Source organism: Peromyscus eremicus, chromosome 3 (genome assembly GCF_949786415.1).
Source record: "Peromyscus eremicus chromosome 3, PerEre_H2_v1, whole genome shotgun sequence".
NCBI classification, from domain to species: Eukaryota; Metazoa; Chordata; class Mammalia; order Rodentia; family Cricetidae; genus Peromyscus; species Peromyscus eremicus.
The window spans coordinates 95132833-95158550 of record NC_081418.1 but is presented as its reverse complement, the minus strand read 5'-3'; the positions used below and the strand labels follow the sequence as shown (position 1 = coordinate 95158550).

Here is a 25718-nt window from a genome sequence, read left to right as displayed (position 1 = left end):
AGGGTTCGATTCCCAGCAGCCACATGGTAGCTCACACCCATCTGTTAACTCCAGCTCCATGGGATCTGGTTTGTTTATGCTTCGTGCACACTAGGCAAGCACTCTAACCAGCTGAGATACTCAGTGGAATTTGTTTTTGTTTGTCTGTTTTTGTTTAGTTTCTAATGTAAGGTCCCTATGCTGGCTAGTTTTATGTTAACTTGACACAAGTTATAGTCATCAGAGAGGAGGGAACCTCAATTCAGAAAATGCCTCTATAAGATCTGGCTGTAAGCAAGCCTGTAGGATATTTTCTTAATTGGTAATTGATGGGGGAGGGCCCAGCCCATTGTGGGTGATGCCACCCCTGGGCTGGTGGTCCTGGGTTCTATAAGAAAAAGGTTGAGCAAGCCATGAGAAGCAAGCCAGTAAGCAGCATCCCTCCATGACCTCTGCATCTGCTCCTGCCTCCATGTTCATGGCCCATTTGAGTTTCTGTCCTGACTTCCTTCAATGATAAACAGTGATGTGGACTGTAAGCCAAATAAACCCTTTCCTCAAGTTGTTTGGTCATGGTGTTCCATCACAGCAATAGTGACCCTAACTGCAATAGTCCCCTATGTAGCCCAAGCTTGTCTTGAACTTGAACTGTAGCCCAGGTTGGTCTTGAACTTGTTGGTCTTGAACTCCTGCTTCAGCTTTGTAAGGGCTTGCCATATAGGGCCATTTTAAATAATTTTTAAGTGCAATACAATCTCCTGAGGAATGCAACTTTTGATGCTAAGGCTATGTTGATTTTACACATTTATTATTTTAAGAAACATATCAGTGGGGCTGGAGCCACAATTCTGCAGTTAAGAGCACCTACTGCTCTTGCAAAGGACCCAGGTTCTGGTCCCAGCACCCGCTGAGCAGCTCAAAACTGTCTGTAACTCCAGTTCCAGGGGATTCAATGGCCCGTTCTGGCCTCTGAGGATACTGCATGCACATGGTGCACATACCTACGTTCAGGCAAAACACTCACATACATGAAATAAATCAATAAAACAAAATAAAAATAAATCTTAAAAAAAACAAAAAATTCTGTTTGGGGCTGGAGAGACGGCTCAGCAGTTAAGAGCATGTACTGCCCTTGTGGAGGCTCCAAGCTCAATTCCCAATACCTGTGTCAGGCAGCTCACAATCCACCGATAAATCAAGCTCTGGAGGATTCCATACTCTCTTCTGTCTCCTCGGGCACCCATGAATCCACTCTCCCACATATATACACATAAATAAAGGATTAAAAAACTTTTAAAAAGAAAAATATATACTTGTGTGAATTTTTTCCTTTGTTTCTTTTTTGATTTTTATTTTGTAGCCCACTGGCCTTGAACTTGCTATGTAGCTGAGGATGTTCCTGAGCTCCTGAACTGTCAGTGCTGGGTTGGTAGGTTTGTGTCACCACACCTGGCTGCTATCGTACATGAACTTAAGTTTACTCACCGAGGATACATGAAGTCCACACCCCTGCTGTGATCACTCTGGGCCACCCCTGACTTTATGCTGTGATTTTCTCACCCCTTCACCCATCACCCCAAAGCTTAACTTCTCTAGGTCATTTCAACAGCACCTGTTTGTAATCCACAAAAACATTTTTATTGCATTTCTTGCTTGGGATGTTCATGTGTGTGTAATTTTGTGGCCATGCACATGCCACAGTGTCCTTGTGGAGGTCAGAGGGCAATTTTCAGGAGTTGGCTCTCTCCTTCTACCACACAGGCCCCAGGGAACGAAAGGTCCTCAGATTTGGCGGCAGGCAGTTTTATCCACTGGGTCATCTCAATAGCCCTGTAATTCATTTTTATATGTGTAACAGGTTCGTTTCTTTTTTCCAAAAATTATTATTTATTTCTTTTTATGTGTTTGAGTGTTTTGCCTGCATGTATGAAATAAATGCAGCACACGTGTGCACTGCTTGCAGAGGCCAGAAGAGGGTGTCAGATGTCCTGGGACTGGAGTTAGAGACAGTTGTGAGCCTCCACTGTGGGTACTGGGAACTGACCCCAGTCTTCTGGAAGAGCTGTAAATGCTCTTAACTGATGAGCCCACAGATTCATTTCTTAAAAGCAGTATGAATGTGAGCTGGTCCCCAGCATCTGGCAAAGCTACTTAACTTCCCCGATGAGTTATGTCAGGACCCTGAGTGTCCCAGCATAGACTGAAAGGGAGTGTTAATTCAGTTATGAGCCAATTGTCATTTTCCCAGAGATGTCCGAGGACTCAGCAAGTCCTGTCTGAATGGTGTACGGAAATGGAATGAAAGTTCCTTAAGAAGGGAACAGCTAGGGTGGGAGAGATGGCTCAGCTGTTAAGAGCACTGGCTGCTCTTCCAGAGGACCCAGGTTCGATTCCCAGCACCCACATGACAGCTCATAACTGTCTGTAACTCCAGTTCCAGGGAACCTGACACGCTCACACAGATGCATGCAGGCAAAACACCAATGAATACAAAATAAAATAAATTACATAAAAAAATATAAAACCACACAGGGTTGATGGAAGGCTCAGCAGATGAAGGCACTTGCTGCCAGCCTTGAGCGCTTGAGTTCAGTCCTGAGAACCCCACATGACAGAAAGAGAGGGAGAGAGAGAACCGACTCCTTTGACCTCCATATGCACTCTGTGACACACATGCATGTGCACACACACACACACACACACACATGCACACACATGCACATAAGTCAATAAAATGTAACCTTTAAAGCACATGCATGAAGGTAGGTATTTGAAATAGAGCACATGGTTTCTACTGCCAATCTAAACACAAATCCATGGTTCATCAAGCTTGGCAGTGAATTTAAAGGACTAGAGCATATGAAAGCATGGCTGAAGTGTTGACACATGCCGAGTTTAGAAGGCAGCGGAGGGGTTGGCAAGCACTAGAAGCATAACTTCGTCCTTTCGGCCCTAGAGCTGATCAGATAGAAGCTAATAACGACCAGCTTCAATAGAGTGTATGTATAAACCTAATGGAAAACTTGCTATTTTACAGTAGGATTTGTAACCGTTGAGAGGGCTGGTCTCTCTCCCCTTCCAGCCCTTGTGTTCTCTCCTTGGTAGACATATGGGAAAAGTCAAATTATCATCAAGATGTTTCTGAGTATAGCGTCAAGATGAGACAGGTTGGCTAAGTGATTCCATTGTTTAATAGAGTCAGGATAAGGAGCCAGAAGCCTCCATCTCAGAAGATGAGACGTGCCTGAGACCAGGACCAGACAGATGGGGCCCTCTTTCTTAGACTCTTCAGGAATGACCCCACTTTCTTCCTGTCATGGTTACCTGGCTCTCTGTAATTCAAAGTCTTCCTTTATGCTGGCCTAAGAACTGGTAAGGTTTTTTTGCACCCCATAAGCCTCTCTGCCAATGCAGCAATCCAAATCTGACCAAATTAGACTGAATTAAAAAAGCCCCAGTTTAATGGGTAAAGCATTCCTGGGTGATTCTCTGGCCCCCCAGAAAGGAGACAGGGAAGAGAGAACAGAAGAACCACATGTCTGTTTTCGGGGATGCCACTTATATACCCTGTGGGTGTGGCCTCAAGCCTCTCTGGGGGAGGAGCTGTGTTTGGCGGGCTTTGAAGGGGCGGGTTTGGGGAGGAGCTATGTTTGGCAGGCTTCGAAGGGGCGGGCTTAGGGAAAAAGATAGGGGAGGGGAGTTGAGGTGGATCTTCCACCGGACTCCTTCCAAACATTCCAGACTCTTTGGGTATAGGGATGCCAGGGTGCCAGGGGTTGAGGTGGAGCTCCCACCCAAACAAGAATCTCAGCAAGGCTTTGGTGATGTCTGGCACTTGGGAATTATTGGTGACATGTAATACACGTGACATGTATTACTTACTCCATTGTCCTCCACAGATGAGGAGACGGAGGCCCTCAGGGGACAGCTACCCTCCCCAAGGTCATGCAGCTTGCCAGAGACAGGGTCTGAGGACAAGTCCTTTGACAGCAGAGTCTGTGTTCTCAAACCCTGCACACGCTATCCTGGGTCTCAGGCACCCCGTATTCAAGCACACGCCTGCCTTTTACACTGGGTCAGGAGTCAGAAAACAAGGCTCCTTCAGCTAGGAGTGACTGCAGCCTTTTTGTATGGTCAGCTCAGATGGAATAGTTGCTCACAACCTTCTGTAATTCTAAAGTTCCACGGGTTCTGATGCCCTCTTCTGGCCTCTGTAAGCACCAGGCATACACATGGCATGCAGACATACATGTCCCCCCACACAGAAAGTAATAACTTTTAAAAGGAATGTTTTTCCACACGCGAGTACATGTACACATGCAATGGCACACATGCAGAGGTCAGAGAACAACTTGCAGAGGTTGGTTCTCTCCTTCCACCTTGTCGGGACAGGGGCTAGCTTGTTCCTGCAGCTGCACTGCCTACTCTGGGCCAGTCGCCCCAAGAGCTTCTGGCTCTCCGATGCCCCCTCTCCCATCCCATAGGGGTGCTGGGGTTACAGATGCACCCCACCACATCCAGCTTTTTATGTGGGTACCTCAGGTCACCTGGCCAGCACTGAGCTGAGCCATCACAGGCTCAGTTTTTGTTACATATTTAAGGCGTTGTTAAGGAGGAGGAGGAATAGGAGGAGGAGGGGGAGAAGGAGGAAGAGGAGGAGGAGGGGGAGGAGGAAGAGGAGGAAGAGGAGGAGGAGGGGGAGGAGGAAGAAGAGGAGGTAGAGGAGAAAGAAGAGGAGGTAGAAGAGGAGGAAGAGAAGGGGGAGGAGGGAGAGGAGGAGGAGGGAGAGGAAGAGGGAAGGAGGAGGAGGGAGAAGAGGGGAGAGGAGGAGGGAGAGGAGGAGGAGGAGGGAGAGAAGGAGGAGGAGAAGGAGGAAGAGGAGGAGGAGGGAGAAGATACTATTCATGAGCCCAAAGCCCAAGGTGTTCTCATCCCATCCTTCAACAGAAAAAGTTCCCCAGCATCTACCTGTGCTAGAACTCAGAGGACAAGTTCAGCCTTGCTTGTCTTCATTCTCCGGAGGGACCTAACACAGCTGTTTGTTTGTTTGTTTGTTTTGTTTTAGAATGAAAGAAGGGGGTAACTAAGGTAACTTGAGGCATCCTGGGAGCCCTGATTGATGTGAGATTGCAACCCCGTGGTGGAGACAGAGATGAGCAGATGTCTGGGGATTGCTGGCTAGCCTGTCTAGCTACATTAGCAGGCTTCAGGCCAACAAGATGGCCTATCTCAAAAAATAAGAAGGAAGCAGGCAAGACGGCTTTGGTGGGTGAAGGTGCTTGCCACCAGGAAGTCATCAGACATCTGCACGTGTGCCATGACACACGAGTACTCTTCCCCCACACATTTGCACATACAAACAGATAATTGTGAAAGGAAAAGAGCCCAAACACAGAAAGTAGATAGCAACTGAGTAACAACACCAGGAGTTGATTCTCTCTCTCTCTCTCTCTCTCTCTCTCTCTCTCTCTCTCTGTCTCTCTCTCTCTCATGCACATACACATTCCTGAATGTACACACTCACTCCTGTTTTCCTGCGTGCTCACCATAAACTTCAAGTGTGTGTGTGTGTGTGTGTGTGTGTGTGCGCGCGCGTGCATGGGTGCGTGTGTGTGTGTGTGTGTGTGCGCGCGTGCGTGCGTGTGTGTGTGTGTGTGTGTGTGCATGCGCGTGGGTGTGCGTGGGTGTGTGTGTGCGCGTGCGTGCGTGCGTGCGTGCGTGTGTGTGTGTGGTGTGTGTGTGTGTGTGTGTTTGGTAGTGAAGGAAGAGGAGAGAAAGTAGATTAGACACCAGATGGAAAAACAGCTTGGTGACAGCAATCTCCATCGTTCAGACCAGTGGGTCAGCAGAAGGTGACAGCTCTGGAAACCTTCACGGGACCTCAAATCTCCACACCCGACTCCACTGTTCAGAAACACAACAGCCACAGACCTGGACCCCCTTTCCTGGATACCAGCAACCCGCAGCCCCTCCCTGCTACTCTTCCCCCTGCCTCGCTCCCTCCTCAAACCTGTGGGGAGCCCCACCTGCACCTAGGGCCTGGCTCTATTCAGCAAGCCCCTCTCAGCTCCCTGCTGCCTCAAGCCATTTTTTTCTTCTGCCCCATTTCTATTATCATCCAATGGGCTCACATCTCTCATCTTCAGAGACCAGAGCAGAGGCCACAGCTCAGCGGTGGCCTAACATACACAATGTCCTGGGTCCCACACTCAATAGTGCATGAACAGGAGTGGTATTGGGGTTGGAGATGTGGCTCAGTTGGCCGTGAGTTTGCTTAGCATGTCAGGGAGGTGGCATTTGGTCCTTGGGACTGCATAAAAACCTGGGTGTGGGGGGCTGGAGAGATGCTGCACAAGTTGGAATCCCATGGAAAAAGCTTGGTAGTGGTGTGCTCCTATAACCCCGGTCCTGGGGGAAAAGGCAGCAGGGCAAAGATAGGCAGGTCTCTGGAGCTTGGTGCTAGCCAGCTTGGCCAATTGGTGAACCCCAGACTCACTGAGAGAGCCCTCAAAAATAAGGTGGAGAGCAATGGAGGAAGACACCCAACACTGACCTCTGGCATCTACACACATGTGAACACGTGTACATGTTCACGTACACACATATTAACTTGTATAATCACACAAACACACTGTCTGCAAGTGTTCTGGTGGACCACACCTTAATCTCAGCTCAGGTGGTGGAGGTACAAGGATTACAAGTTCAAAGTCATCCTCTGCCACATAGTGAGTTCGAGGTCTGCCTGCGCTTTGTCTCTATCATCTATCTATCTATCTATAAATCAATCATCTATCTATCTATCTATCTATCTATCTACCTATCTATCTCTATCATCTACCTATCGTCTATCTATCATCTATCTACCTATCAATCAATCATCTATCTATCTCTATCATCTATCTATCTATCTATCTATCTATCTCTATCTATCTATCTATCTATCTATCTCTATCATCTATCTATATCTATCTATCTCTATCATCTATCTATCTATCTATCTATCTATCTCTATCATCTATCTATCTATCTATCTATCATCTATCTATATCTATCTATCTATCTGTCTGTCTGTCTATCTATCTATCTCTATCTATCTGTCTGTCTATCTATCTATCTATCTATCTATCTATCTATCTATCTATCTATCTCTCAAGCTGGAGACTTCCCTTGAGCCCACACTCTGCTTCAGAGACTTCTGCTCTTAGACAAGCCTCTCAGCAGAGCTGTCCAAATGATCAACTGACTTCGAAACATGGTCCCTCACCTTGTGCAGCCCAGGCTTCATCTCTGAGCCATCTCCCCAGCCCACGCCTTTTCCTTTTATCTCTTCTCAGCACTAAAACCACAGATCTGTCTCACATCCAGAACTCTGTCTTTTCACAAAAAGTCTTCAGGTTCCCCAAATTCTCATCATCAACCTCAGTCTCCATAGCTCGGCCAGCATGAGACCTGCTGACGACCTTGCCCATGGACCATGGCAGGTGCTGATGGTCTTGCCCATGGACCATAGTAGATGCTGATAGCCTTGCCATATTCTCCACCCACAAGGAACATATATATGCCCAGCCTCTACTGTCCATCTTGGTCTTCAGCTCTACCACCCTGAACACACTCCATCTCATGTGTTGGGTACATGCTAAGCAAGTGCTCCACATCAGGCTATCTCCCCAGCCCCTTGCTTCAGGGGCCTCTTCTGCATTGCATATCCTTGCTGTGCTAACACGATCCACCCTCCCATCTCGGTGTGAACAATCTTTCTCCGGGTAGCCTTTCTTGACCAGTCATGCCTCTGTGTTGTACACCCACTTCATCCTCATTACCAAATACCCTCTTATTTGACTCTGTGCATCATTACAGAGAAACCAGCTGAGCAACAAGAGCATCTGCCACGGTCCAGTTTTAAATGTCTAGCACTTGGCTCAAGACTTGCAGTCAGCAAGACCTTAGTAAATATTTGAATGAATGAATGAAGTTTGTTGACTTCCACACTGAGAGGAATTTTTAAATCGTACTCAGATTTATAAAGAGGGGGTAGTTCTGGTCCAACAAGGCTGCCCAGAGGGCTGGAGGAGCTTTGTGCCCCACACTGAGAAGGGGTTCATTCTAAGGGAGCATTATGCAAGATCATAAATGAAAGCAAGTTCAAGGCTGAAGTGGGAAGTTCAAGCTTCCTCCATCCTGCTGACATACGCAGAACCATTCAGGACTTTGGAAAGTGTCCTCCTGTGGGACTAGAGCTGTAGATCACTTGATAGAGTGCTTGCCTAGCACACATGAAGCCCTGGGTTCCATTCCCAGCACCACATAAACCAGGCAGCAGGAGGAGCAAGAATTCGAAACCATCCTTAACTACGTAGCAGGTCTGAGGCCAGCCTGGGCTACGTGAGATCCAAAGAGGGAAAAAAGAATGCACCAACTCAGCTAAGCTGACCCATTTCTCATGCACCCTTTGGCCCTTTTCTAGTCATGACAGGAATGTTCTCAGAGCGTACGTATCTCATAAGAACCTTCTGGCAAGTTCTGGCTCTCGGGCTGCTGAGTGGAAGCCAGAGCAGCTTGGATTTGGAGTTCACCCTCAAGGCTCTTGAGCGTTAAGCTCTAGTTATTTCTGAGTAACCCTGAAGGGCCCTCACACTCTTGGGTCGGTTCCAGTCTGGACAATTCTCCTGCCAGCTCCTTCCCAGCAGTCAGGCAAGTGTGGGTTTAAGAAAGGGATTCTGCTCATAATATGGGGCGGGTGGGTCACCCCTCCCTCACCTGACTCAGCCCTCCCTCGGGCAAGGTCATTATCAGTGAACAGCCAGCCAGGCTTCTCCTGTGGGAATGCCAGAGAGACGGAGCTAATAACAGTCTCTCTGATTAGCAGCCTGGTCTTCCACCATCGATCACATCAGAAGCGCCGCCGCCGCGGCCGCACATACAGTCCCGATTATGTGCGCGGGGCAAGGCTCAGCAGAGCTCCAAAAGCCACTTAAATCTGTCCAGCAGCGACTCCTTCAAGAGTCCGAAATGTCCCCCAAACTAATAAACACGACAAAGCACCACCAGGGAAAATTCCTTGCGGATTTGAGATTTTCGCTCTCTTAATCTCCTAACTCAATAAAGCAAGCGCTCCCTGCAACAAATTAAATACTTTTCTGAAAGGGACCCCTCCCCCACTTCCTTTGATGTTGGGTGTGATTAGACCCCTAATGCCAGGGCCTGGGGATCTGTAATGACATGCCATTCCTCACTCCCTTCAGCTGTCTTCTGTTACTCTACAGAGGCCCAGAATCCACGGGGATTTGCTGGCTCTTTGATTCTGGAAATTTCTGAGATTTCTGGCTTTGCTGAGGTGGGTCCACCATCTCTTAGCTGAGAGAAATGCTTGCCATTCTTGCGATTGGGTGACAAATTCCAAGCAGGACTGACTAAGCACCTCTACTTTTGGGTTTTGTTGTTATTTTGGGTTTTGTTTGTTTGTTTGTTTTGGATGGTTGTTAGCTATTCTTGTTTTGTTTTGTTTTTTAATTTTTTTTTTTTTTTTTTTTTAAACAACATACCACTGTATTGCCCTAGCTGGCCTGGAGCTCACTATGGTGTTGACCAGGCTGGCCTTGAACTCACAGAGATCCGCCTAGTTTGCCTCTGGAGTGGTGGAATTGAAGGCATGGACTACCCCTTGAGGCAGAGGTTTTAGGTGCACACACTGCCCAAAGAGAGAAGGCCATGCCTCTTTCCTGGGTCTTTTTAAGTCTTTTTCTGCTCTATTCACTTGACTAGAAGGCAGGCTGGCTCCAGACACCTGCCCCTCAGAGGTGTTAACCGGCAGTACTCTAGGCAGGCTCTGGCCATTTGAACTGTCCTTCCCATATTGTGAGCCCTGGAGAGAGGTACAGAGGTCCCGGGCTCCGCAGCTGTCTGCATTTAGCTCCAACTCCACAAGAGTTGGCTTCAGTCCTGTGTCTTTCCCTGGTAGTCAAAACACGTCCCTAGAAGTTGAGGGTGCAGGGGACAGGGAAATAAATGGCTAAGATCCTTGAGAGCACATAGAAAAGCACAAGAGACCTCAAGCTGGAGGGTCAGACAGGCCTGGGGTGGGGGGCAGTGCAGACTTGATTGCCTGTATCTCTGATTCTTGGCGAGTTACCAGTCCTTCCACACTTCAGAAGCCAGATTCCAGCTCTGCCCTCCTCAGGGTCACTGCGGGGCTTGAACAGGGTGGGCCTGCAGTCTCTTAGCGCACTGGGGTTCAGTGAACCATGAATGAGAAAAGGCTCCTGGGTTTGCACAGGGGTACTGCCACAGCTGTGGGGCTGCAGACTGGTTCCTCCCTGAGCCCAGCAGCACCTTCTTCCTCTTAGTGGTTCTTTCTTCCAGACGCCCTTGCGGCAGAGAGACCCGAGGATGTGGGAATAAGTGCTCCCCTCTGCCCAGCAACTGCCCAGGCCACAGAGGGAAATTTCGGGCTCTGGGTGTCACAGTGGTCTCATGCAGACCTTGTCCTGGGCACAGCTGGGAGTTAGTTTATGTATTTCCAACTATTCAGGCTTTGCCATAGTCCAAAGTACAGCTCCACCTGACAAATCTTATTCCTTAGCCTCTGGTTTCTTTTGATGGAAATGAGTTGATTTAATCTTAATTTAATCATGCTTCATTTTGTTTTTGAGACAGTCTCGGGTATTCCAGGCTGGCCTTAAACAGGCTATGTAGCTGAGGATGACCTTGAACTTCTGATCCTCCTGCCTTAGCATCTCTTCAGTGCTAGGGTTACGGCTGTGGGCTTCCACCACTGGCTTGGGTGGTGCTGGGGATCAAACCCAGGACCTTGTGTACGCTAGGCACATACTTTACCAACCAAGCCACAGCCACTGCTTGGATTTTAACTTAATAATATCAAAATGGTTTTTCCTGCATGGAAAAATGGCTCAGCAGGAAACGTGTCTGCCATTCCAGTGTGAGGACCAGATTTGGATCTCCATGTAAAAGCCGAATGAGTGTGACCTCTCGCTTGTCATCTCAGGACAGAGGAAGTAGAGCAAGCCAGCTAACCACCCCAGCCAGACTAGTTGAATGGGTAAGCTCTGGACACAAGAGAGACCTTGTCTTAGACTATAAAGTGAAGGTCAACTGAGAAAAGATACCAGATTATCAACCTTGATACTCCACATACACACACGGCTATGTGTGCCCCAAGACAGGAAAACACACCCACGTACACACACCCTACCCAGCAGAGGTTAAAAAAATTATTACTCAATGAGTGGTGGCACACGCCTTTAATCCCAGCACCTGAGAGGCAGAGGCAGGCAGATCTCTGAGTTCGAGGCCAGCCTGGTCCACAGAGCAAGTTCCAGGACAGCCAGGGCTACACAGAGAAACAAAACAAAAATATTACTTTTCTAGGAAAGAGGAGTGTAATTGAAGCCTCAGAAAGGCTGAGGAACAGCACGAATTCTGTCTTCTGTCTCTCAGGATCCCTCCCAGTTCCTCCTGTTGTTCCTGCCTTCCCCTCCCCCCTTCTTGAGTTTTGGGAGCACCTGGGACTATTAACCTGTTCTGTTTGGTTCAGAGGTCCCTCTGTCACTGGGGATGTGACAGTACCAATGTTAACTTCAGCTCCTGACTTACCACTCAGCTTCCCACTAACCTAGATAGATTTCCTCCTCCCTTCCTGTGCACGGAGCTCTCTCTCCACGCTCCTTTTTTTTTTTTTTTTTTTTTAAATGTACATGCCTGTGTGGCGTGCATGCATGTGTGTGTGTTCATGTGGGTATGTGTCCCCATGTATACACATGTGGGGTGAGCAGGGCTGAAGTTGCCGTCTGAAGTCTTCCTCAATTGCTCTCCATTCTGTTTATTGACGTAAGTTCTTTCTCCTAACCCAGAGCTCAGCTCACAGATACTGACTAGTTCAGGTAGTCACTGTCCTGGGGAATCGCCTGTCTCTGCCTCCTGAGTGCTGGGATTACAGGTGACCACCACTCTGGCCCAGCTTTTCCATGGGTTCTAGGAGTCCCAGCTCTGGTTCTCACACTTGCCTGACTAGCACTGTATCCACTAGCTGGGCCCCGAATCCCTCATGCTTCCTTCCACGGCTCTACCTCTGCTTCTCCAAACTGCTGAGAACGACAATCATAGACCCTTCCCCGCCATTCGGACTGAGACCCTTCTTCCTGCAGAACGCCCCGCTGCGCACTCCAGCCTCACGGGTACTTTCCCTTCTGTGGCATTTAGTATGAACCATTTGACATGAAAGGATACATGGCCTTCTTGTCCTCATCCAGGGTCTCATGAGTCACTGTTTCATCTTTCTGTTTAGATGCCTTCTCTGTGTGTGTTTGTAAATGTGTGTGGGCCTATTCATGTGTGTGAGCATGCACATGTGTGTGCAGGCGCGTGTCTCAAGATGAGAGGACAAGCTTGTTCCTCAGGTTTTTTTGTTTGTTTGTTTGTTTGTTTGTTTGTTTTTGGTTTTTCGAGACAGGGTTTCTCTGTGTAGCTTTGCGCCTTTCCTGGGACTCACTTGGTAGCCCAGGCTGGCCTCGAACTCACAGAGATCCGCCTGGCTCTGCCTCCCAAGTGCTGGGATTAAAGGCGTGCGCCACCACCGCCCGGCTACTACCCACCACTCTTTAGAGACTCTCTCATGCTCAGAAACTTAGGCTGGTCATGTGCCCCCGGGATCTGCCTATCTCCATCTCCTGGCTGGCACTCGGGTTACATGCGCACAGCACCACCACTGGCTTATTCTGGGGACAGAACTCAGGTTCCTCCAGTCACTTTGCCAGCTGAGCTGGCCCCTCAGTTCTTGCATTTTCATTTCTTTGACAATAACAACCATTTACGTTTGCTCCTTAGTGTTTACAGTTCTTGACACCAAAAAGGGCGGATAGGAAGGTGCTCATAAGTTGGGGGAGCTCCCTGACAGGACCCAAGCTGTGAGGTGCCATCTCCCACCAGCCTATGCCCCAGACACACCCTCCATCCCGGCCCCCTCTCACCTGGCTGACTCCTTCCACTCCATCTGGTCCCCATCATGCTGCAGAGTGTCCATCTCTGTGAAGAGGGTGGGGTTGGGAGCCTCATCTTCCTCCCCCAGGATGTCCTGCAGCTGCTCAGCAGCCGGAGACCCTGAAAAATGAAGGAGCTGGGTCTGCCTAGTGCCCTGCAGAGGTCAGGAGGCCACAAGGCCAACAGGAACGGAGCAGGCAGGGGGTGGGGTGGGGGAGAGGCAGGGGAGGAGTGTTTCTTGGCTCACTAAGACTCAGTCCACAGTCTGGGTTAGACTGAACTCTGGCCCCTTTGCACTGGATGCAGGTGTGAGTCTCTGAGATAAGAAAGGATTCGGTCTGGGCTTCGATTCAGGGTCTTATAAGTGGCCGTGAAGGCTGGGAAATGGTGGAAGCCACGGCAGCAGCAGGTCAGGAACGGAAAGGTGAAATGAAGAACAGGCTGACCCAACTTCATTTGGCACATAAGTTAGAACTCTCTCTTGCTCGACTGGGTCCCAAGCCAGTCAGTGATGGGAAGAGGCAGTCAGTCAGGGGAAGGATGGGCTAGTGTCCTGTGGGCTCTTTCCTCACTGGCAAGGTGGGCCTGATTCCTGGGTGTCCTGCCTCCTCACCAGTGGCCCCCTAGAAGTCGCCTCCTGAAGTTCTCAGGCCCCTTCTTTCCTCCTCCCCTCACTCCCTCTTCCCATGGTCTAGCAACCCCCTACTCTGTGCCAGGCATCATCCTTGGTACTGGAAAGTAAAGCTGTGAAGAAGACCCGTGTGCTTGCTAAGGTTGTTCTATGGCAGAGACAGGTAATAAGCAAGTAAACAAACCCATCTATGACCATTTGGGATAGTGCTGAGTGATCTGAAAAAAGACAAGATACCCAAGGGAGGATGTAGAGCACACACTGGCCACAAAAGGCCCCTCTGAGAAAGGCGTTTGAATCGTGACTTGAACACATCAGGAAGAAGCGTCCTTGAGTGTTGTAGATGCCCTGTGGTGGGGACTGTGTGGGCAGTGTGGCTGCAGCACATTGAGTGTTGTAGATGCCCTGTGGTGGGACTGTGTGGGCAGTGTGGCTGCAGCACATTGAGTGTTGTAGATGCCCTGTGGTGGGACTGTGTGGGCAGTGTGGCTGCAGCACATTGAGTGTTGTAGATGCCCTGTGGTGGGACTGTGTGGGCAGTGTGGCTGCAGCACATTGAGTGTTGTAGATGCCCTGTGGTGGGACTGTGTGGGCAGTGTGGCTGCAGCACATTGAGCCCGTGAGAGGGATGACGAGGTATCAAACGATGAACAATGCCTTGGCGAAAGGCAGCCATGGGCTCCTGTGGCCTCCTATCTCCCCTGTGTTTTCAAGAATGTTTCTTCCTCAGCAGCCTTTGATTCAGCCTCCCATGAACCGTCCGCAGACCTCATGACATTTCCCCTCTCTCCCGGTCCATCTCCTCAGTTTCCCCCACTTCTGCCATCTTTATTTATCGGTAGGTCCTCCATTGTCAATACTTTCAAGAACTCTGTTCACACCTAACCTCTTGCCCGTAACTTCCCAGTAGAGCCAGGCATCGACCTCACCTTCTTCTCTGACGTGACCTGGAGTCCCAGAAGGTAGGTCACACAGAGTGCCTCTAGTCCATCTGGACATGAATTTCACAGTTAGTTGCTGCTTGCTTACCCATGAAACCCCTGACCAAGGCTTACAGAAGGTCCTTATCGGCCGCATCAACCCCAGCCTCCAGGCTCAGAGCCCATAGAAGAAAGCCTCTTGGCTCTGCAGCCTTCTGCCTGCTCCGTCAGCACCCTTCCTGTGCCCCTCGGGGGCCACCCCTGACCTTCGTGCCTCTCCATAAGCTGCTGCAGCTCCTACCCGCTTCTGTGAGACAGTAACGGCGTGGGTATGAGGTGATTCCTTTCTGCTAGTCCGTAGGCTGCCACCAACCGCCCTTGGGCTGAAGGACTCCTTCCTCCACTCACCCTCCTCAGAGTCTTACCTCAACTGCCCGCTGCCTCTACTGCCTCAGGGCACTCCATCCAGGGCCAGGCAGCACCTGAACTTGCTCTTGAACCATTCCTAACGGTCTCATGCAGTGGACTTTGGGAATCACAGTGCTCTCTGGGCAGCACACAGTCTACACAAGTTAGACAATTCTCCTAGCAGAAAGTGCTAGTAACTTACGTGTGCAGGTCCACAGTGGACTTCATTAGTTCAGATGCATTTGATTTTGAAAATGTTCTATTGTTTTAAACTTACTTCACTGGCTTTGAGTTTAAGAAAATTTTGTTTAAAAAAAAAAAAAAAAAAGGATCATTCCTGTAGACATAGTGGTGTATGTCTTCAATCCTAGCACCTGGGAGGCAGCTGCAGGAGGATCTCTGTGAGTTTAAGGCCAGTCTTATCTACATAGTGAGTTCCAGGACAGCCAGGGCTACAAAGAGAGATCCTGTCTCAAAAAAATAAAACAACCAACCTCCCCCGAAACACACACACACAAAAGCAGGCCAAAAAACAAAACAAAACAAAAATCCAAAAACTGATCATTAAGAAAACTCATTTTCAAAAAAAAAAAAAAAAAAAAGAAAAGAAAAGAAAGAAAGAAACTAATTTTCTCCCTTCAAATTGGAAAACCACTGTGGCTGCCTGATTCCAATGAGACAAATCAACTCCCCATGGGATCAGAGTACAATAACCACTGCTCTGTTTTGATTTTGCTTTTCTGGGGACCGACCCAGGACCTATGGATGCTGAGCAAGCGCTCCACCACTGGGCTACATCGGCAGCTTGACAAAAACTCTTCACGTGTGGATTTGCACCGGTTGGAAAGCTCTGGCTGCCTTTCCACTACCTAAAGCTTGGGCTCGGTGATATGGTTCAAACCATCGCCAGTGACCTGGACCTAGGCTGCGGCATCCTTGGCTCTGCTGCCTCGGAGCCCAGCCACTTCAGAACGCACACAGTTCTCTGTAAAAGGGCAGTGACACCCCTTGGACCTCTGTCCCCATATTTCGTAAATCTGGAATCTTCCACGCCCCTCAAGGCCAGGAAGAAGGTAAATACGCGGACAGATCCTGAAGAAGTAGCAGATTAAAAAGCACAGACAGGGCAGAGGTCTGTGCCAGGACCGGCCTGTCTGGGCAGTACCTGCTCCCTGGAACAGCTGGGCTCGGGAGTCTCCGGCGGTCGGTGCTGCCTCCGGCCCCAGCCTGTTCTCTCGGCTGCCTCCTCCACGTATCCTCTTCCCCACACAGAACAAACTCACTTTTGTTCCAGTTAAGCAGCAAGGGAGGCGGGGAGGAGGAGGGCGGGAGAAGGATGAGAGGGAAGGAGGGAGATTGCAGCTAGAGAGAAAGAGGAATATACGCAAAGAAAATAGAGACAGAGTTCATGAGATTGCGTGGAAATCCTGGGAGAAAAGAGCGAAAGAGAGAGACAGGGGGTGAGGGTGGTGGCGGGCGGTGGATCTGAGGTCTGATGGAGAGGGGAGGTTTAGCTGTGAAGCTCAAGCGGGAACCCGTGTGCTCCACAGCAGCAGGGTGGTGGCAGCTGAGGACTGTGAGAGAACACCCAGAACGGCCCCTCCCCCTCGCCACCCCACCCCCATCCCCGTGAGCCCTCCCCGACAGACCTGGAGGCTCCAGCAGAGCAGGGCACCCCTCCTCAGGCTCCTTTATAAAGGTTGAGGCAGGGCGGTAGGATTTGTGCGCAAACCCCCAGGACCTCCTTAAGATCTTAAGGCTATGGTGGCAGGTGAGCCGGCTGCAACAGCCTGGCAGACCCTGTTCTCACCGCCACCGCTGAGAATAGGGTGGGGGTTGGGGTTGTTATGGGGTGCGTGGTGTTTGCTGTGGAGTCCCTAGCCTTACACGAAGCTGGATTAGCTTCCTTCCCGACTTTAAACCCAATTCCTGGGCTTGCTGTTTGTACCCACTACGGAGACAGAGTGTCAAATTGTCCCTCAGTGGATGTGTTCTGGCAGCCTGTGGACAGCAGGGGCTGGCCACTTGGGGGGGCACGTGTGAACCCCACCAGGGAATTACTTTGCTCTCTGAGAAATTCCTAATCTGGGTTTGGCTCGGCAAGTGCTTAGGCCATGCAAGGTTGAGCAGAGGTCACTGAGGCCCCCAGGCCGGCCTGCTGCATACTCAAGTGCCTCAAGTCTTAGAGTTGGGAGGGGGCTTGATAATGGTGGAATGCAAACCTTCAGTTCACAGACAAAAACTGAGAGCCAGTGGACACCACAGAAAGCCTCTGGTGCAGCTGAGTTGGCCTGGAGATGCCTACTATCCCCAACTACATACTGACCCATGAGGCTAGAAGAGCAAGCAGGGCCTGTTTGAGATGTGGTGAGGGAGTGCAGCCCAGGTGGGCCTTGAGCTGGCTGAGGCCAAGAAGGAGCCACTGCTTCATTTGGGGGGCTGCTGGGGCTTGAACCTGGGGCCTCTGGTATGCTAGGCCAGCCCTCTACTCACTGAGCTACAATGCCCTGTTGTTTTGTGAGACTAGGTCTAGCTATGGCACTCAGGCTAGTCTCCAATTGGTGACATTCTCCTGTCTCACACTCCGAAGTGCAGGGGTTATAGGCATGCACCACCGCCTGGCTCCCATCATGCCCATTTAAAGAAACAGGTGGTCAGGTTCCCGTCACCCAGACCCCAGCAGTAGGCAATCTCAGGAGGTTCTTTTTCCCTTGGCCTCACAGATTACCCTACCTGTAAGAGAGGTTGGCCCAGCCCCTCCTGAGCCCTCCTGCTAGGTAGCAAATGCAGACACACTGAGCCAGAGGTAGGGACCATCTCAACACCCAAAGAAGGATTTCAAAAGATACTGGAGGGCGGTGGTGGCGCACGCCTTTAATCCCAGCACTCAGGAGGCAGAGCCAGGCGGATCTCTGTGAGTTCGAGGCCAGCCTGGGCTACCAAGTGAGTTCCAGGAAAGGCGCAAAGCTACACAGAGAAACCCTGTCTCGAAAAACCAAAAAAAAAAAAAAAAAAAGATACTGGAAAGACGTTAATATTTTAGAAGTGGCCAGACCTAGATTCATCTCCTGATGCTGCAAATTCTTAGCAGTATCATAATGGCAAAATATTAACCTCCCTGCAACTCGGTTTCCTACTTACGAAGTAGAAATGATCACATCTGCTGCTTTGAATTCTGGTGGAGAATAACTGAGATAATACACATAATGTGGCCGGCGGACAACCAGTCCTTCAGATGATATTCCAACCATTGTTGCTTGTAGCTGTGACCTCTCCTTCCTCCTACCAGTCACCAGGCTGTCCCCGCCCTGAACATCCCAGGGACCCAATCCCTTTCAGTGTCCAGGTCTGTGTCCTGCCACTTCTGTGTTTCCACTCTTCTCCCCGGGCCTTCCCTATCGTTACCTCCCCCTGCTGCCCACTCAAGGCTTCGCTCATCGCATGTTGGGCTACTGCTTCTCTAAGGTCCTGTGGCCCCACGTGCACATAGTATGTCTCAAACCAGCCCTCATCATGTGAAATGCCACAAGTAACGGCCCCTCTGGTCTATAACTACAAGAGGCACATACAGTGGGCCTGACTATGGAAACAGACTTAGGCAAGCTGAGCATGATAGCACACACTTGTAACTCCATCTCTCGGGAGGTGGAAGTGGAGAAATCAGGAACTCAAGGCCAGCTGCAACTATATAGTGAGTTCCAGGCTAGCCTGGGCTACAGGAGACCCTATCTTCAAGAGAAAGAGAGAGAGAGAGAGAGAGAGAGAGAGAGAGAGAGAGAGAGAGAGAGAGGGAGAGGGAGAGGAGGAGGAAGAGGAAGAGGAGAGGAGGGAGAGGAAAAAAGGAGGGGTGGGGAGGGAGAAGGAAGAAGAGGGAAGGAGGAGGAGATGGAGAGGAGGAACAAGAAGAGGAAAGGACTGGGCTTGGGAGGGAAATTGGATGTGTGGCAGGGCTAAGCTTATGGAGCACACAGAACAGCTCTTTTTCTGGGTGCAGATTGCCCACCCATTACTTGGGTAGAGCACAGGGTGATCTGGTGACCACACCCCCGGCAAGAAGCATGGGCTTCACCCTAAGAAAGCCTTGGGGAGCCATTAGGGCCACCAAAAGTCAGTGACTTCAGGCTCTCAGGGGCCCGTCTGTGTCTCTCCCCCCTCAGCTTTGCGTGGTCAGGCTCTGCCCCACTTCCAAGGCTTTGCTGCCCACTGACCCTGGGGCTTACACAGCGTGAGCACTCAGCAAATACTTTCTGGGTGAGTGAATTTGACTAACACTCATCATCAGTGGGAGATTAGCTACCACAAGGAAGGAGCTAAGTACCTCAGATCCAGGAAACGGGAGCTGGGGGTGCAGTTGTAGGGGATGCGGGTTGCTGAGGGTGTCACAGGGCCACAGAATAAAGGGACTGGGAGACAGAACCGGAAGGTACCAGGGTCATTCTTGCCAAGCAAAATGAGTCTTTGAGAGAGGACTGGGAAGCCCCATGCCCTGTTTTTATGGCTGACAAAATTCCTTTTCCTGATACTTTACATAAACTTCAAATGTGTTCTCTCAGGCAGGAGAAGAGAACCTGCCCATTTGTGCTCACAGGAATCCCTCTTGTGGAAGATGGCTCTGGGGACATATGCCCGGCCTATGTTTCCCACCCCCCAAAAAGCCGTCTTTGGGTAAAACATGACTTATGTCGCTGGCCATAACCTATCAGGTCAGGAGTAGTTAGTTGGACATCTGATCCATGTCTGGACAGTTTAAATTGGGTCTCTCAGTTAGATGGCCTTTCTTGGTGGTTCCTGGGATCATGAATGCATAGATGTGGAGCTGAGGTGTAGACAGAAAAGAGGAATAGACCTGCCATGAAGCAGCTGGAAGAGGCCATGCAGCCCCAGAGAGGAGATTCAAGCTCGCTGCATCATCCTCCAGCTCAAGCCGGCCAGTCCCTCTGCCTTGAGTGAGATGCTGTCCTGCATTGAGAGCTCACACACCCTCTCCTGGCAGACATCCGATTCTTAGAAGTCTCTCCTTCCTCCCCTGGCTTGCTCTCTTGAGACTCAGCTGCCCACTGAAGCTGATCTCTTGTAGATGAACCGTGCCCTAAAGTAAACAAGGTCTGAGCAGGCCCTCTCTTCCAGAGCATGCTCTAGTTCTAGGGTAGGAGGTCACCTGGGAGAGTGCTTGTCAGAAATGCTGACCACAGCAAAAATCTACCACAGATGGCCTTAACTGACATAGAAACTATGACCATTTCTGTCTGCTTTGGATCTGCTGGCCTATGTGAGTATAATAAACCCTGTTCCTGAAGAGGTTATTTCTTGAAATGCCAAAATGGCTGAGGCATTCACCCATCTGGGCACAGGGGACTGGGCAGATAGCTCAGTGGTTAAGAGTGCTTGTTACTCTTGCAGAAGACCCTGGTTCAGTTCTCAACGTCCATATTAGGTAGGTCACAACTGCCTGTCAGTTCAGTTCCAGGAGCTTACACACCTTCTTCTGGCTTTGGTGGACACCTGCAGGCACATGGTACACATACACACACTCAGGCATACACACATATACATGAAGTAAAAATAAATAAATATTTTTTAAAAGGAAAAAAAAGTCACATAGGCCTGGTATAATGGTTCATGTCTATAATCTTATCACTTGGGAGGCTGAGGCAGGAGGACTGCTATGAGTCAAGGCCAGCTTGGACCTTGGGAGAGATGGCTCAGTGGTTAAGAACCCTCACTGCTCTTTCAGAGGACCTGAGTTTGGAACCTAAATTTGTTTACCAACTCCAGAAGATAACAGACAGCTCACAACTGTCTATAAAGCGAGCTCTGGAGAATCTGAACGTTCACATGCAGATCCACATAGTTAAAACAATAAAATAAATCTTAAAAAAAAAAGAAAAGAAACCCGTGCTGGATAATTTTATGTCAACTTGGCACAAGCTAAAGCTGTCTGAGAGGAGGGAACCTCAATTAAGAAAATGCCTCCATATAGTCAGGCTGTGGGCAAGCCTGTAAGGCATTTTCTTAATTAGTGATTGATTTGGGAGAGCCCAGCCCATTGTGTGTGGTGTCATCTCTGAGCTGGTGGTTCTGGGTTCTATAAGAAAGCAGGCTGGGCAAGCCATGGGAAGCAAGCCAGTAAGCAGCACCCCTCCATGGTCTCTGCATCAGCGCCTGCCTCCAGGTTCCTGCCCTGCCTGAGTTCCCGCCCTCACTGCTTTAATGATGGACTGTGATATGGGACTGTGAGTGAAAGAAAGAAAGCCTTTCCTCTCCAATGTGCCTTTTTGTCATAGTTCATCTTGGTGTGACTGTTTGAATCGGTCTGTTTCAGAGACTCTTGCATAGGGGAGAAATTAGTCCTGTGCCTTTGCTCTTCCTCACAAGAAATTGGGCGGGGCGGGGGGAGGAGGGCTGGGTGTATGTGTGGCTCAGCTGGTACCTAACGTGCACAAAGCCCTGGGTTTGATCCCTGGCACCACTGGTGGTACATGTCTGTAAATCTCAGCATTTGGGAAGTGGAGGCAGGAGAACCAGGAGTTCAAGGCCGGCCTGGGCTACATAGCAAGTTAGGGCCCATCCTGGGATACATGAGTCCGAGAGAGAGAGAGAGAGAGAGAGAGAGAGAGAGAGAGAGAGAGAGAGAGAGAGAAAGAGAGAGAGAGAAAGAGAGAGGCTTGTAGGAAGGGAAGGAAGGAAAGAAAGGCAACATGAAAGGCCTCTTGATTCTAAAGTCTCAGATCTCTGAGGCTCAGTATCTATACAGGAAATAGCCTTTCTTCTCCTATGCCACTTATCCTGGAGTGGTTTTGATCTTTGCTTTATTTTTAATTATTATTTTATTGTATGTGTATGGGTGTTTTGTCTACATGTGTGTCTGTATACCAGGTGTATGCCTGGTGCCTGCAGATGCAGAAGAGGGCATTGAATACCCTGGGACTGGAATTACAGACAAGTGTGAGCCGCCACGTGGGTGCTGGGAATCAAACCCAGGGCCTCTGGAAGAACAACCAGAGTCTTCTTTGCTGAGCCATCTCACTAGCCCCAGCTTTGGTTTGTTTTTTTTTTTTTTTTTTTAATGGCCTTATAACAGTTCAATACACAGTAAACAGAAAATAGCTTCAACATTTTTCCTTGTCCCCTCCCATCAGAAGGAGTTTATAAGCATCTCAGTAGCAGTAAGGCTGACCAAGCCAGAAAAATGTCTGCTCATGGAGGAAAAGGCTTGGGCTCTGTGCTCTTAGTGTGGGTTAACGTGTGTAAGTATACCAACAGGTGTTGAGAGCTGACTAGGCACAATGGACTGAGTCAAGTATTTTATCTGTTTGTGTCTCCTTTGGTAACTCTGATGGTCTGGTGTGACCAGCCATCCAGTTCACCTGGAACAGACATGATTTTAACGCTGGTAGTCCTGCCTCCCTCATCCCTAGAAATACTTCCACCCTGAGAAGACTGGGGCAGATGGCCATCCACCAGAGCCTTCCACCTACAGAGGAGGGTACTGGATGCTGGGACATCCCAGGTTAGGCCTACCCCATCTGACTGGGTCTTGGGTCAAGTTCTCATTGGCAGCTGAGTAGAGTGGAGATGAATTCATGCATCTAAGGCTCTTGCTTCTATGGCCTCTCAAGAGATTCTAAGACAAGGAAAATGCTTCTTTTCCTGGGCAGAAAGTGTGTCTCTTATCCATGCTCATTGTGGCTTGAGGGTTATCATCATCTCACATTCTAGGCCTGAATGCAGCTTGAACAACCTATAAAAATTGAGTTCCTAAATTATATCACACTAAGAGAAAGGTAAGGAGGAAGAGAGAGAGGGAGAGGGAGGGAGAGAAGAAGGGAATATACCAGTATTTCCTTTTATTCCCAACCAGCCGATTTCTTTCACCATAAGCCAGTTTGGCTACTTGGAAGGCTTTAATTTTTACCCCATCCTGCATGGTGACTAACCACTGAGGAAGAGTCACATTCACCCAGGCTTTGGAGTCGGCTGTTAATTTCCCAGCTTCACTGATTGCAGGCTGTATCATGCTTTATGTCTTTGAACTTTGGTTTCCTAGAATAAGTACGGGGTAATGACACACCTCTCTTTCAGGGTGATGTCAGGATTAACTAAGATGATTATACTGCCTGCTTCAGTTAGTACCACAGAGCTTCAGTAGATGGAAACAGCATAGCCCTGGCAAACAACCACATAGAACACAGCAGACACATAGCAATGCAACAAAGGAAACAAGAGTCCAGAAGCGAACCCTGCAGACGGAGTCAGCTGGTGTTTAACCGGGTAGCAGGAATATACAATGTGGAGAGGACAGTCACGTTCTTAATCAGTATTGGTAAACAACGGATACTCATTGCAAAAGAATGAAACCAGACGCCCTTATGCCAGCCACAAGAACTGTCTCAAAATACATTAACTACCCCAGAGTAAAACTTCCAGACCAGGGACTGGAGGGAGGGCTCAGGGGTCAACCACCTGAGTTTGAGCCCTGGCTCCCTGTTCTCACGTGATGGAAGGAGAGAACTGACTCCCACAAGTTGTCCTCTGACCTCCACACTTTCCACCACACAAACCTCCACCCCCAAAATAAATGTAAAAATACTTTTTACATTCCCAAGCCACAAAACTCCCCCTCCAACATAGAGGGTAATCTCTCTCTCTCTCTCTCTCTCTCTCTCTCTCTCTCTCTCTCTCTCTTGGTTTTTCGAGACAGGGTTTCTCTGTGTAGTTTTGGTGCCTGTCCTGGATCTCGCTCTGTAGACCAGGCTGGCCTCCAACTCACAGAGATCCGCCTGGCTCTGCCTCCCAAGTGCTGGGATTAAAGGCATGTGCCACCACTGCCCGGCGAGGGTAATCTCCTTGACAATGGTACCATTGGTGATTTGTGGGATCTGACACCAAAAGCACAGGTCACAGAAGCAAGTGGGTGGGGCTGCAAGTAGGTGGGGCCGCATCAAATGAAAATCCTCTGCAAACCTCAACCAGGAGAAAGCACACACACACACACACACACACACACACACACACACACACACACACACACACAGAGTGCTGGAGCTACAAACACATGACCACCATGCCTGACTCATGTGCCGGCCACTGAACCCAGAACTTCATGCGTGCTGGGCAAGTGCTCTGAGTCATACCTCCAGTCCAGAGCATAGCTCTCCACATCACAGAGAAAGGATATCGAGCTTCAGGTGAGTGTACACCGACTGCACGCTGTGTCCGTGAGAGGGAAGCAGCAGTGGGGCCCTGAGAGTCAACGCCGAGCCCACCGAATGCCACCCATATTCTACAGAGAACCCCCACCTGGCCACTCTGTGCCCACCAGCAGGTTGGCTCTCCAGAACATGCCCTCGAAGGAACTTACGGGTCCTTTTGGTAAAATCCACGCCGCCTCCCCGGCTGCTGGCCCTGAGCCCTGGGCCAAGCAGCTCCTGCTGTGGTTTGTCTGGCTGCAGGGCCCACTGGACTTTTTGCAGGCCTGAAAGATGTCCCTTTGAGTCACTTTTCCTTTGAGAGTAACTGGGCACTGGAAACCCAATGTGTATCGAAGGGAAATCTGTGGAAACAGCACAGAGCGGGGAGGCAGTGACTAACCCAGCCACAGAGACAGCTTCAGAAGCAATATGGAAGACATGGGCTGCCTGGATAGAACCAAAGTCCCAACGCTTGGGGAGACAGAATTCTCCCTGTGAACCAACCCAGCAGGTGCTGGGAAGAGAGTTCTGTCAGAATGCACATGCAGCGGTGGTGGTGGTGGGGGGGGGACATCTCTCATGCTTGCCTCTCCACAGCCATGACGGCCAGCAAGCCCAGGAAAAAAATCCAAATTCAAAACCTGAAGCATGCTTTCTCCTGCATGCTTCTGTTTTCCCATCGATGTAAAACCAAAACACCATGGCTCAGAAGTTCAGATCACATGCTGCTGTGATCTGTTCGGTTCCCAGCACCCATACAGACAGCTCACAATAACCTTCCTGTAACTTCAGCTCCAGGGGGCCTGATACCCTAACTCCGGACTCTGAGGGCACCTGCACCCACATGTGCACAGAACTACAAACAGACACACAGTTGAAAAAAAAAATCACAACACATGTTGTTAAGTCTGTCCTTACGGGGCCGTTCACCACAGACTTCAGGGCTCTGAGCCAGCAATTCTGCACCAACAGAAACATCCCCGCAGCCGCTCATGCAGGTTCTAACCGAACTGCTGTTTTCAGAATCTACGAAATGGTGGTATCTGTCATTGATCATAGCTGGGAGCACTGGTAAATTCAATGGCTTTATGGTGGGGGAAACTCTGCCCTAATCCACCCAGACCAAATGCCCAGTCATGCGGTTCCTAGAGACACGCTCAGTTCAGTAGTTTATCACTGTGACCTGATACCGTCAACTACAAAGCTCACACCTCGGAAACTGCACAGCTGAGTTACAAAAATAAACAATAATAATAATGTCAAAAAAATTATCTGGGGTGGTGGTGGCATGTGCACATGTTCACACGCGTGGGCTCCTGTGCAGGCGCACACTGTGTGCTTGTGGAGGGCCAAGATGGATGTCAGATGTCTTCCTCCATTACTCTCCTGGTATTCATTCAGGCACTGGAGCTGGATGACTGGACTGGTGTACCTAGGCACCCTGCTCTGAGGATTCCATTTCTTCCTTCCAAGGGCTGAAATTACAGATGTCCACTGCTCGCGCCCAACATTTATGTGTGTTCTGGAGAGCTAAACTCTGCTTTTCACTCACACAGCAAACAGCAAAAGCTTTATCTCAGCCCATCCTTTCTTTTC

At 49.6% G+C, this 25718-nt stretch overlaps 1 protein-coding gene across 1 annotated transcript in view; it reads right to left on the bottom strand.

The window, feature by feature from the left end:
• Slc4a5 (solute carrier family 4 member 5) overlaps window positions 1–16305 on the bottom strand; it is a 68607-nt gene extending 52302 nt beyond the window's left edge. The window contains exons 1-2 of the mRNA XM_059256749.1: window positions 16097–16305; window positions 12963–13092 (exon numbers count right to left, since the gene is read on the bottom strand). Of these exons, the coding sequence (XP_059112732.1) occupies window positions 12963–13015 (53 nt within the window). The 5' untranslated portion in view covers window positions 13016–13092; window positions 16097–16305. The remainder of the gene's footprint in view (window positions 1–12962; window positions 13093–16096) is intronic.
• Between the last annotated feature and the right edge of the window lie 9413 nt (window positions 16306–25718).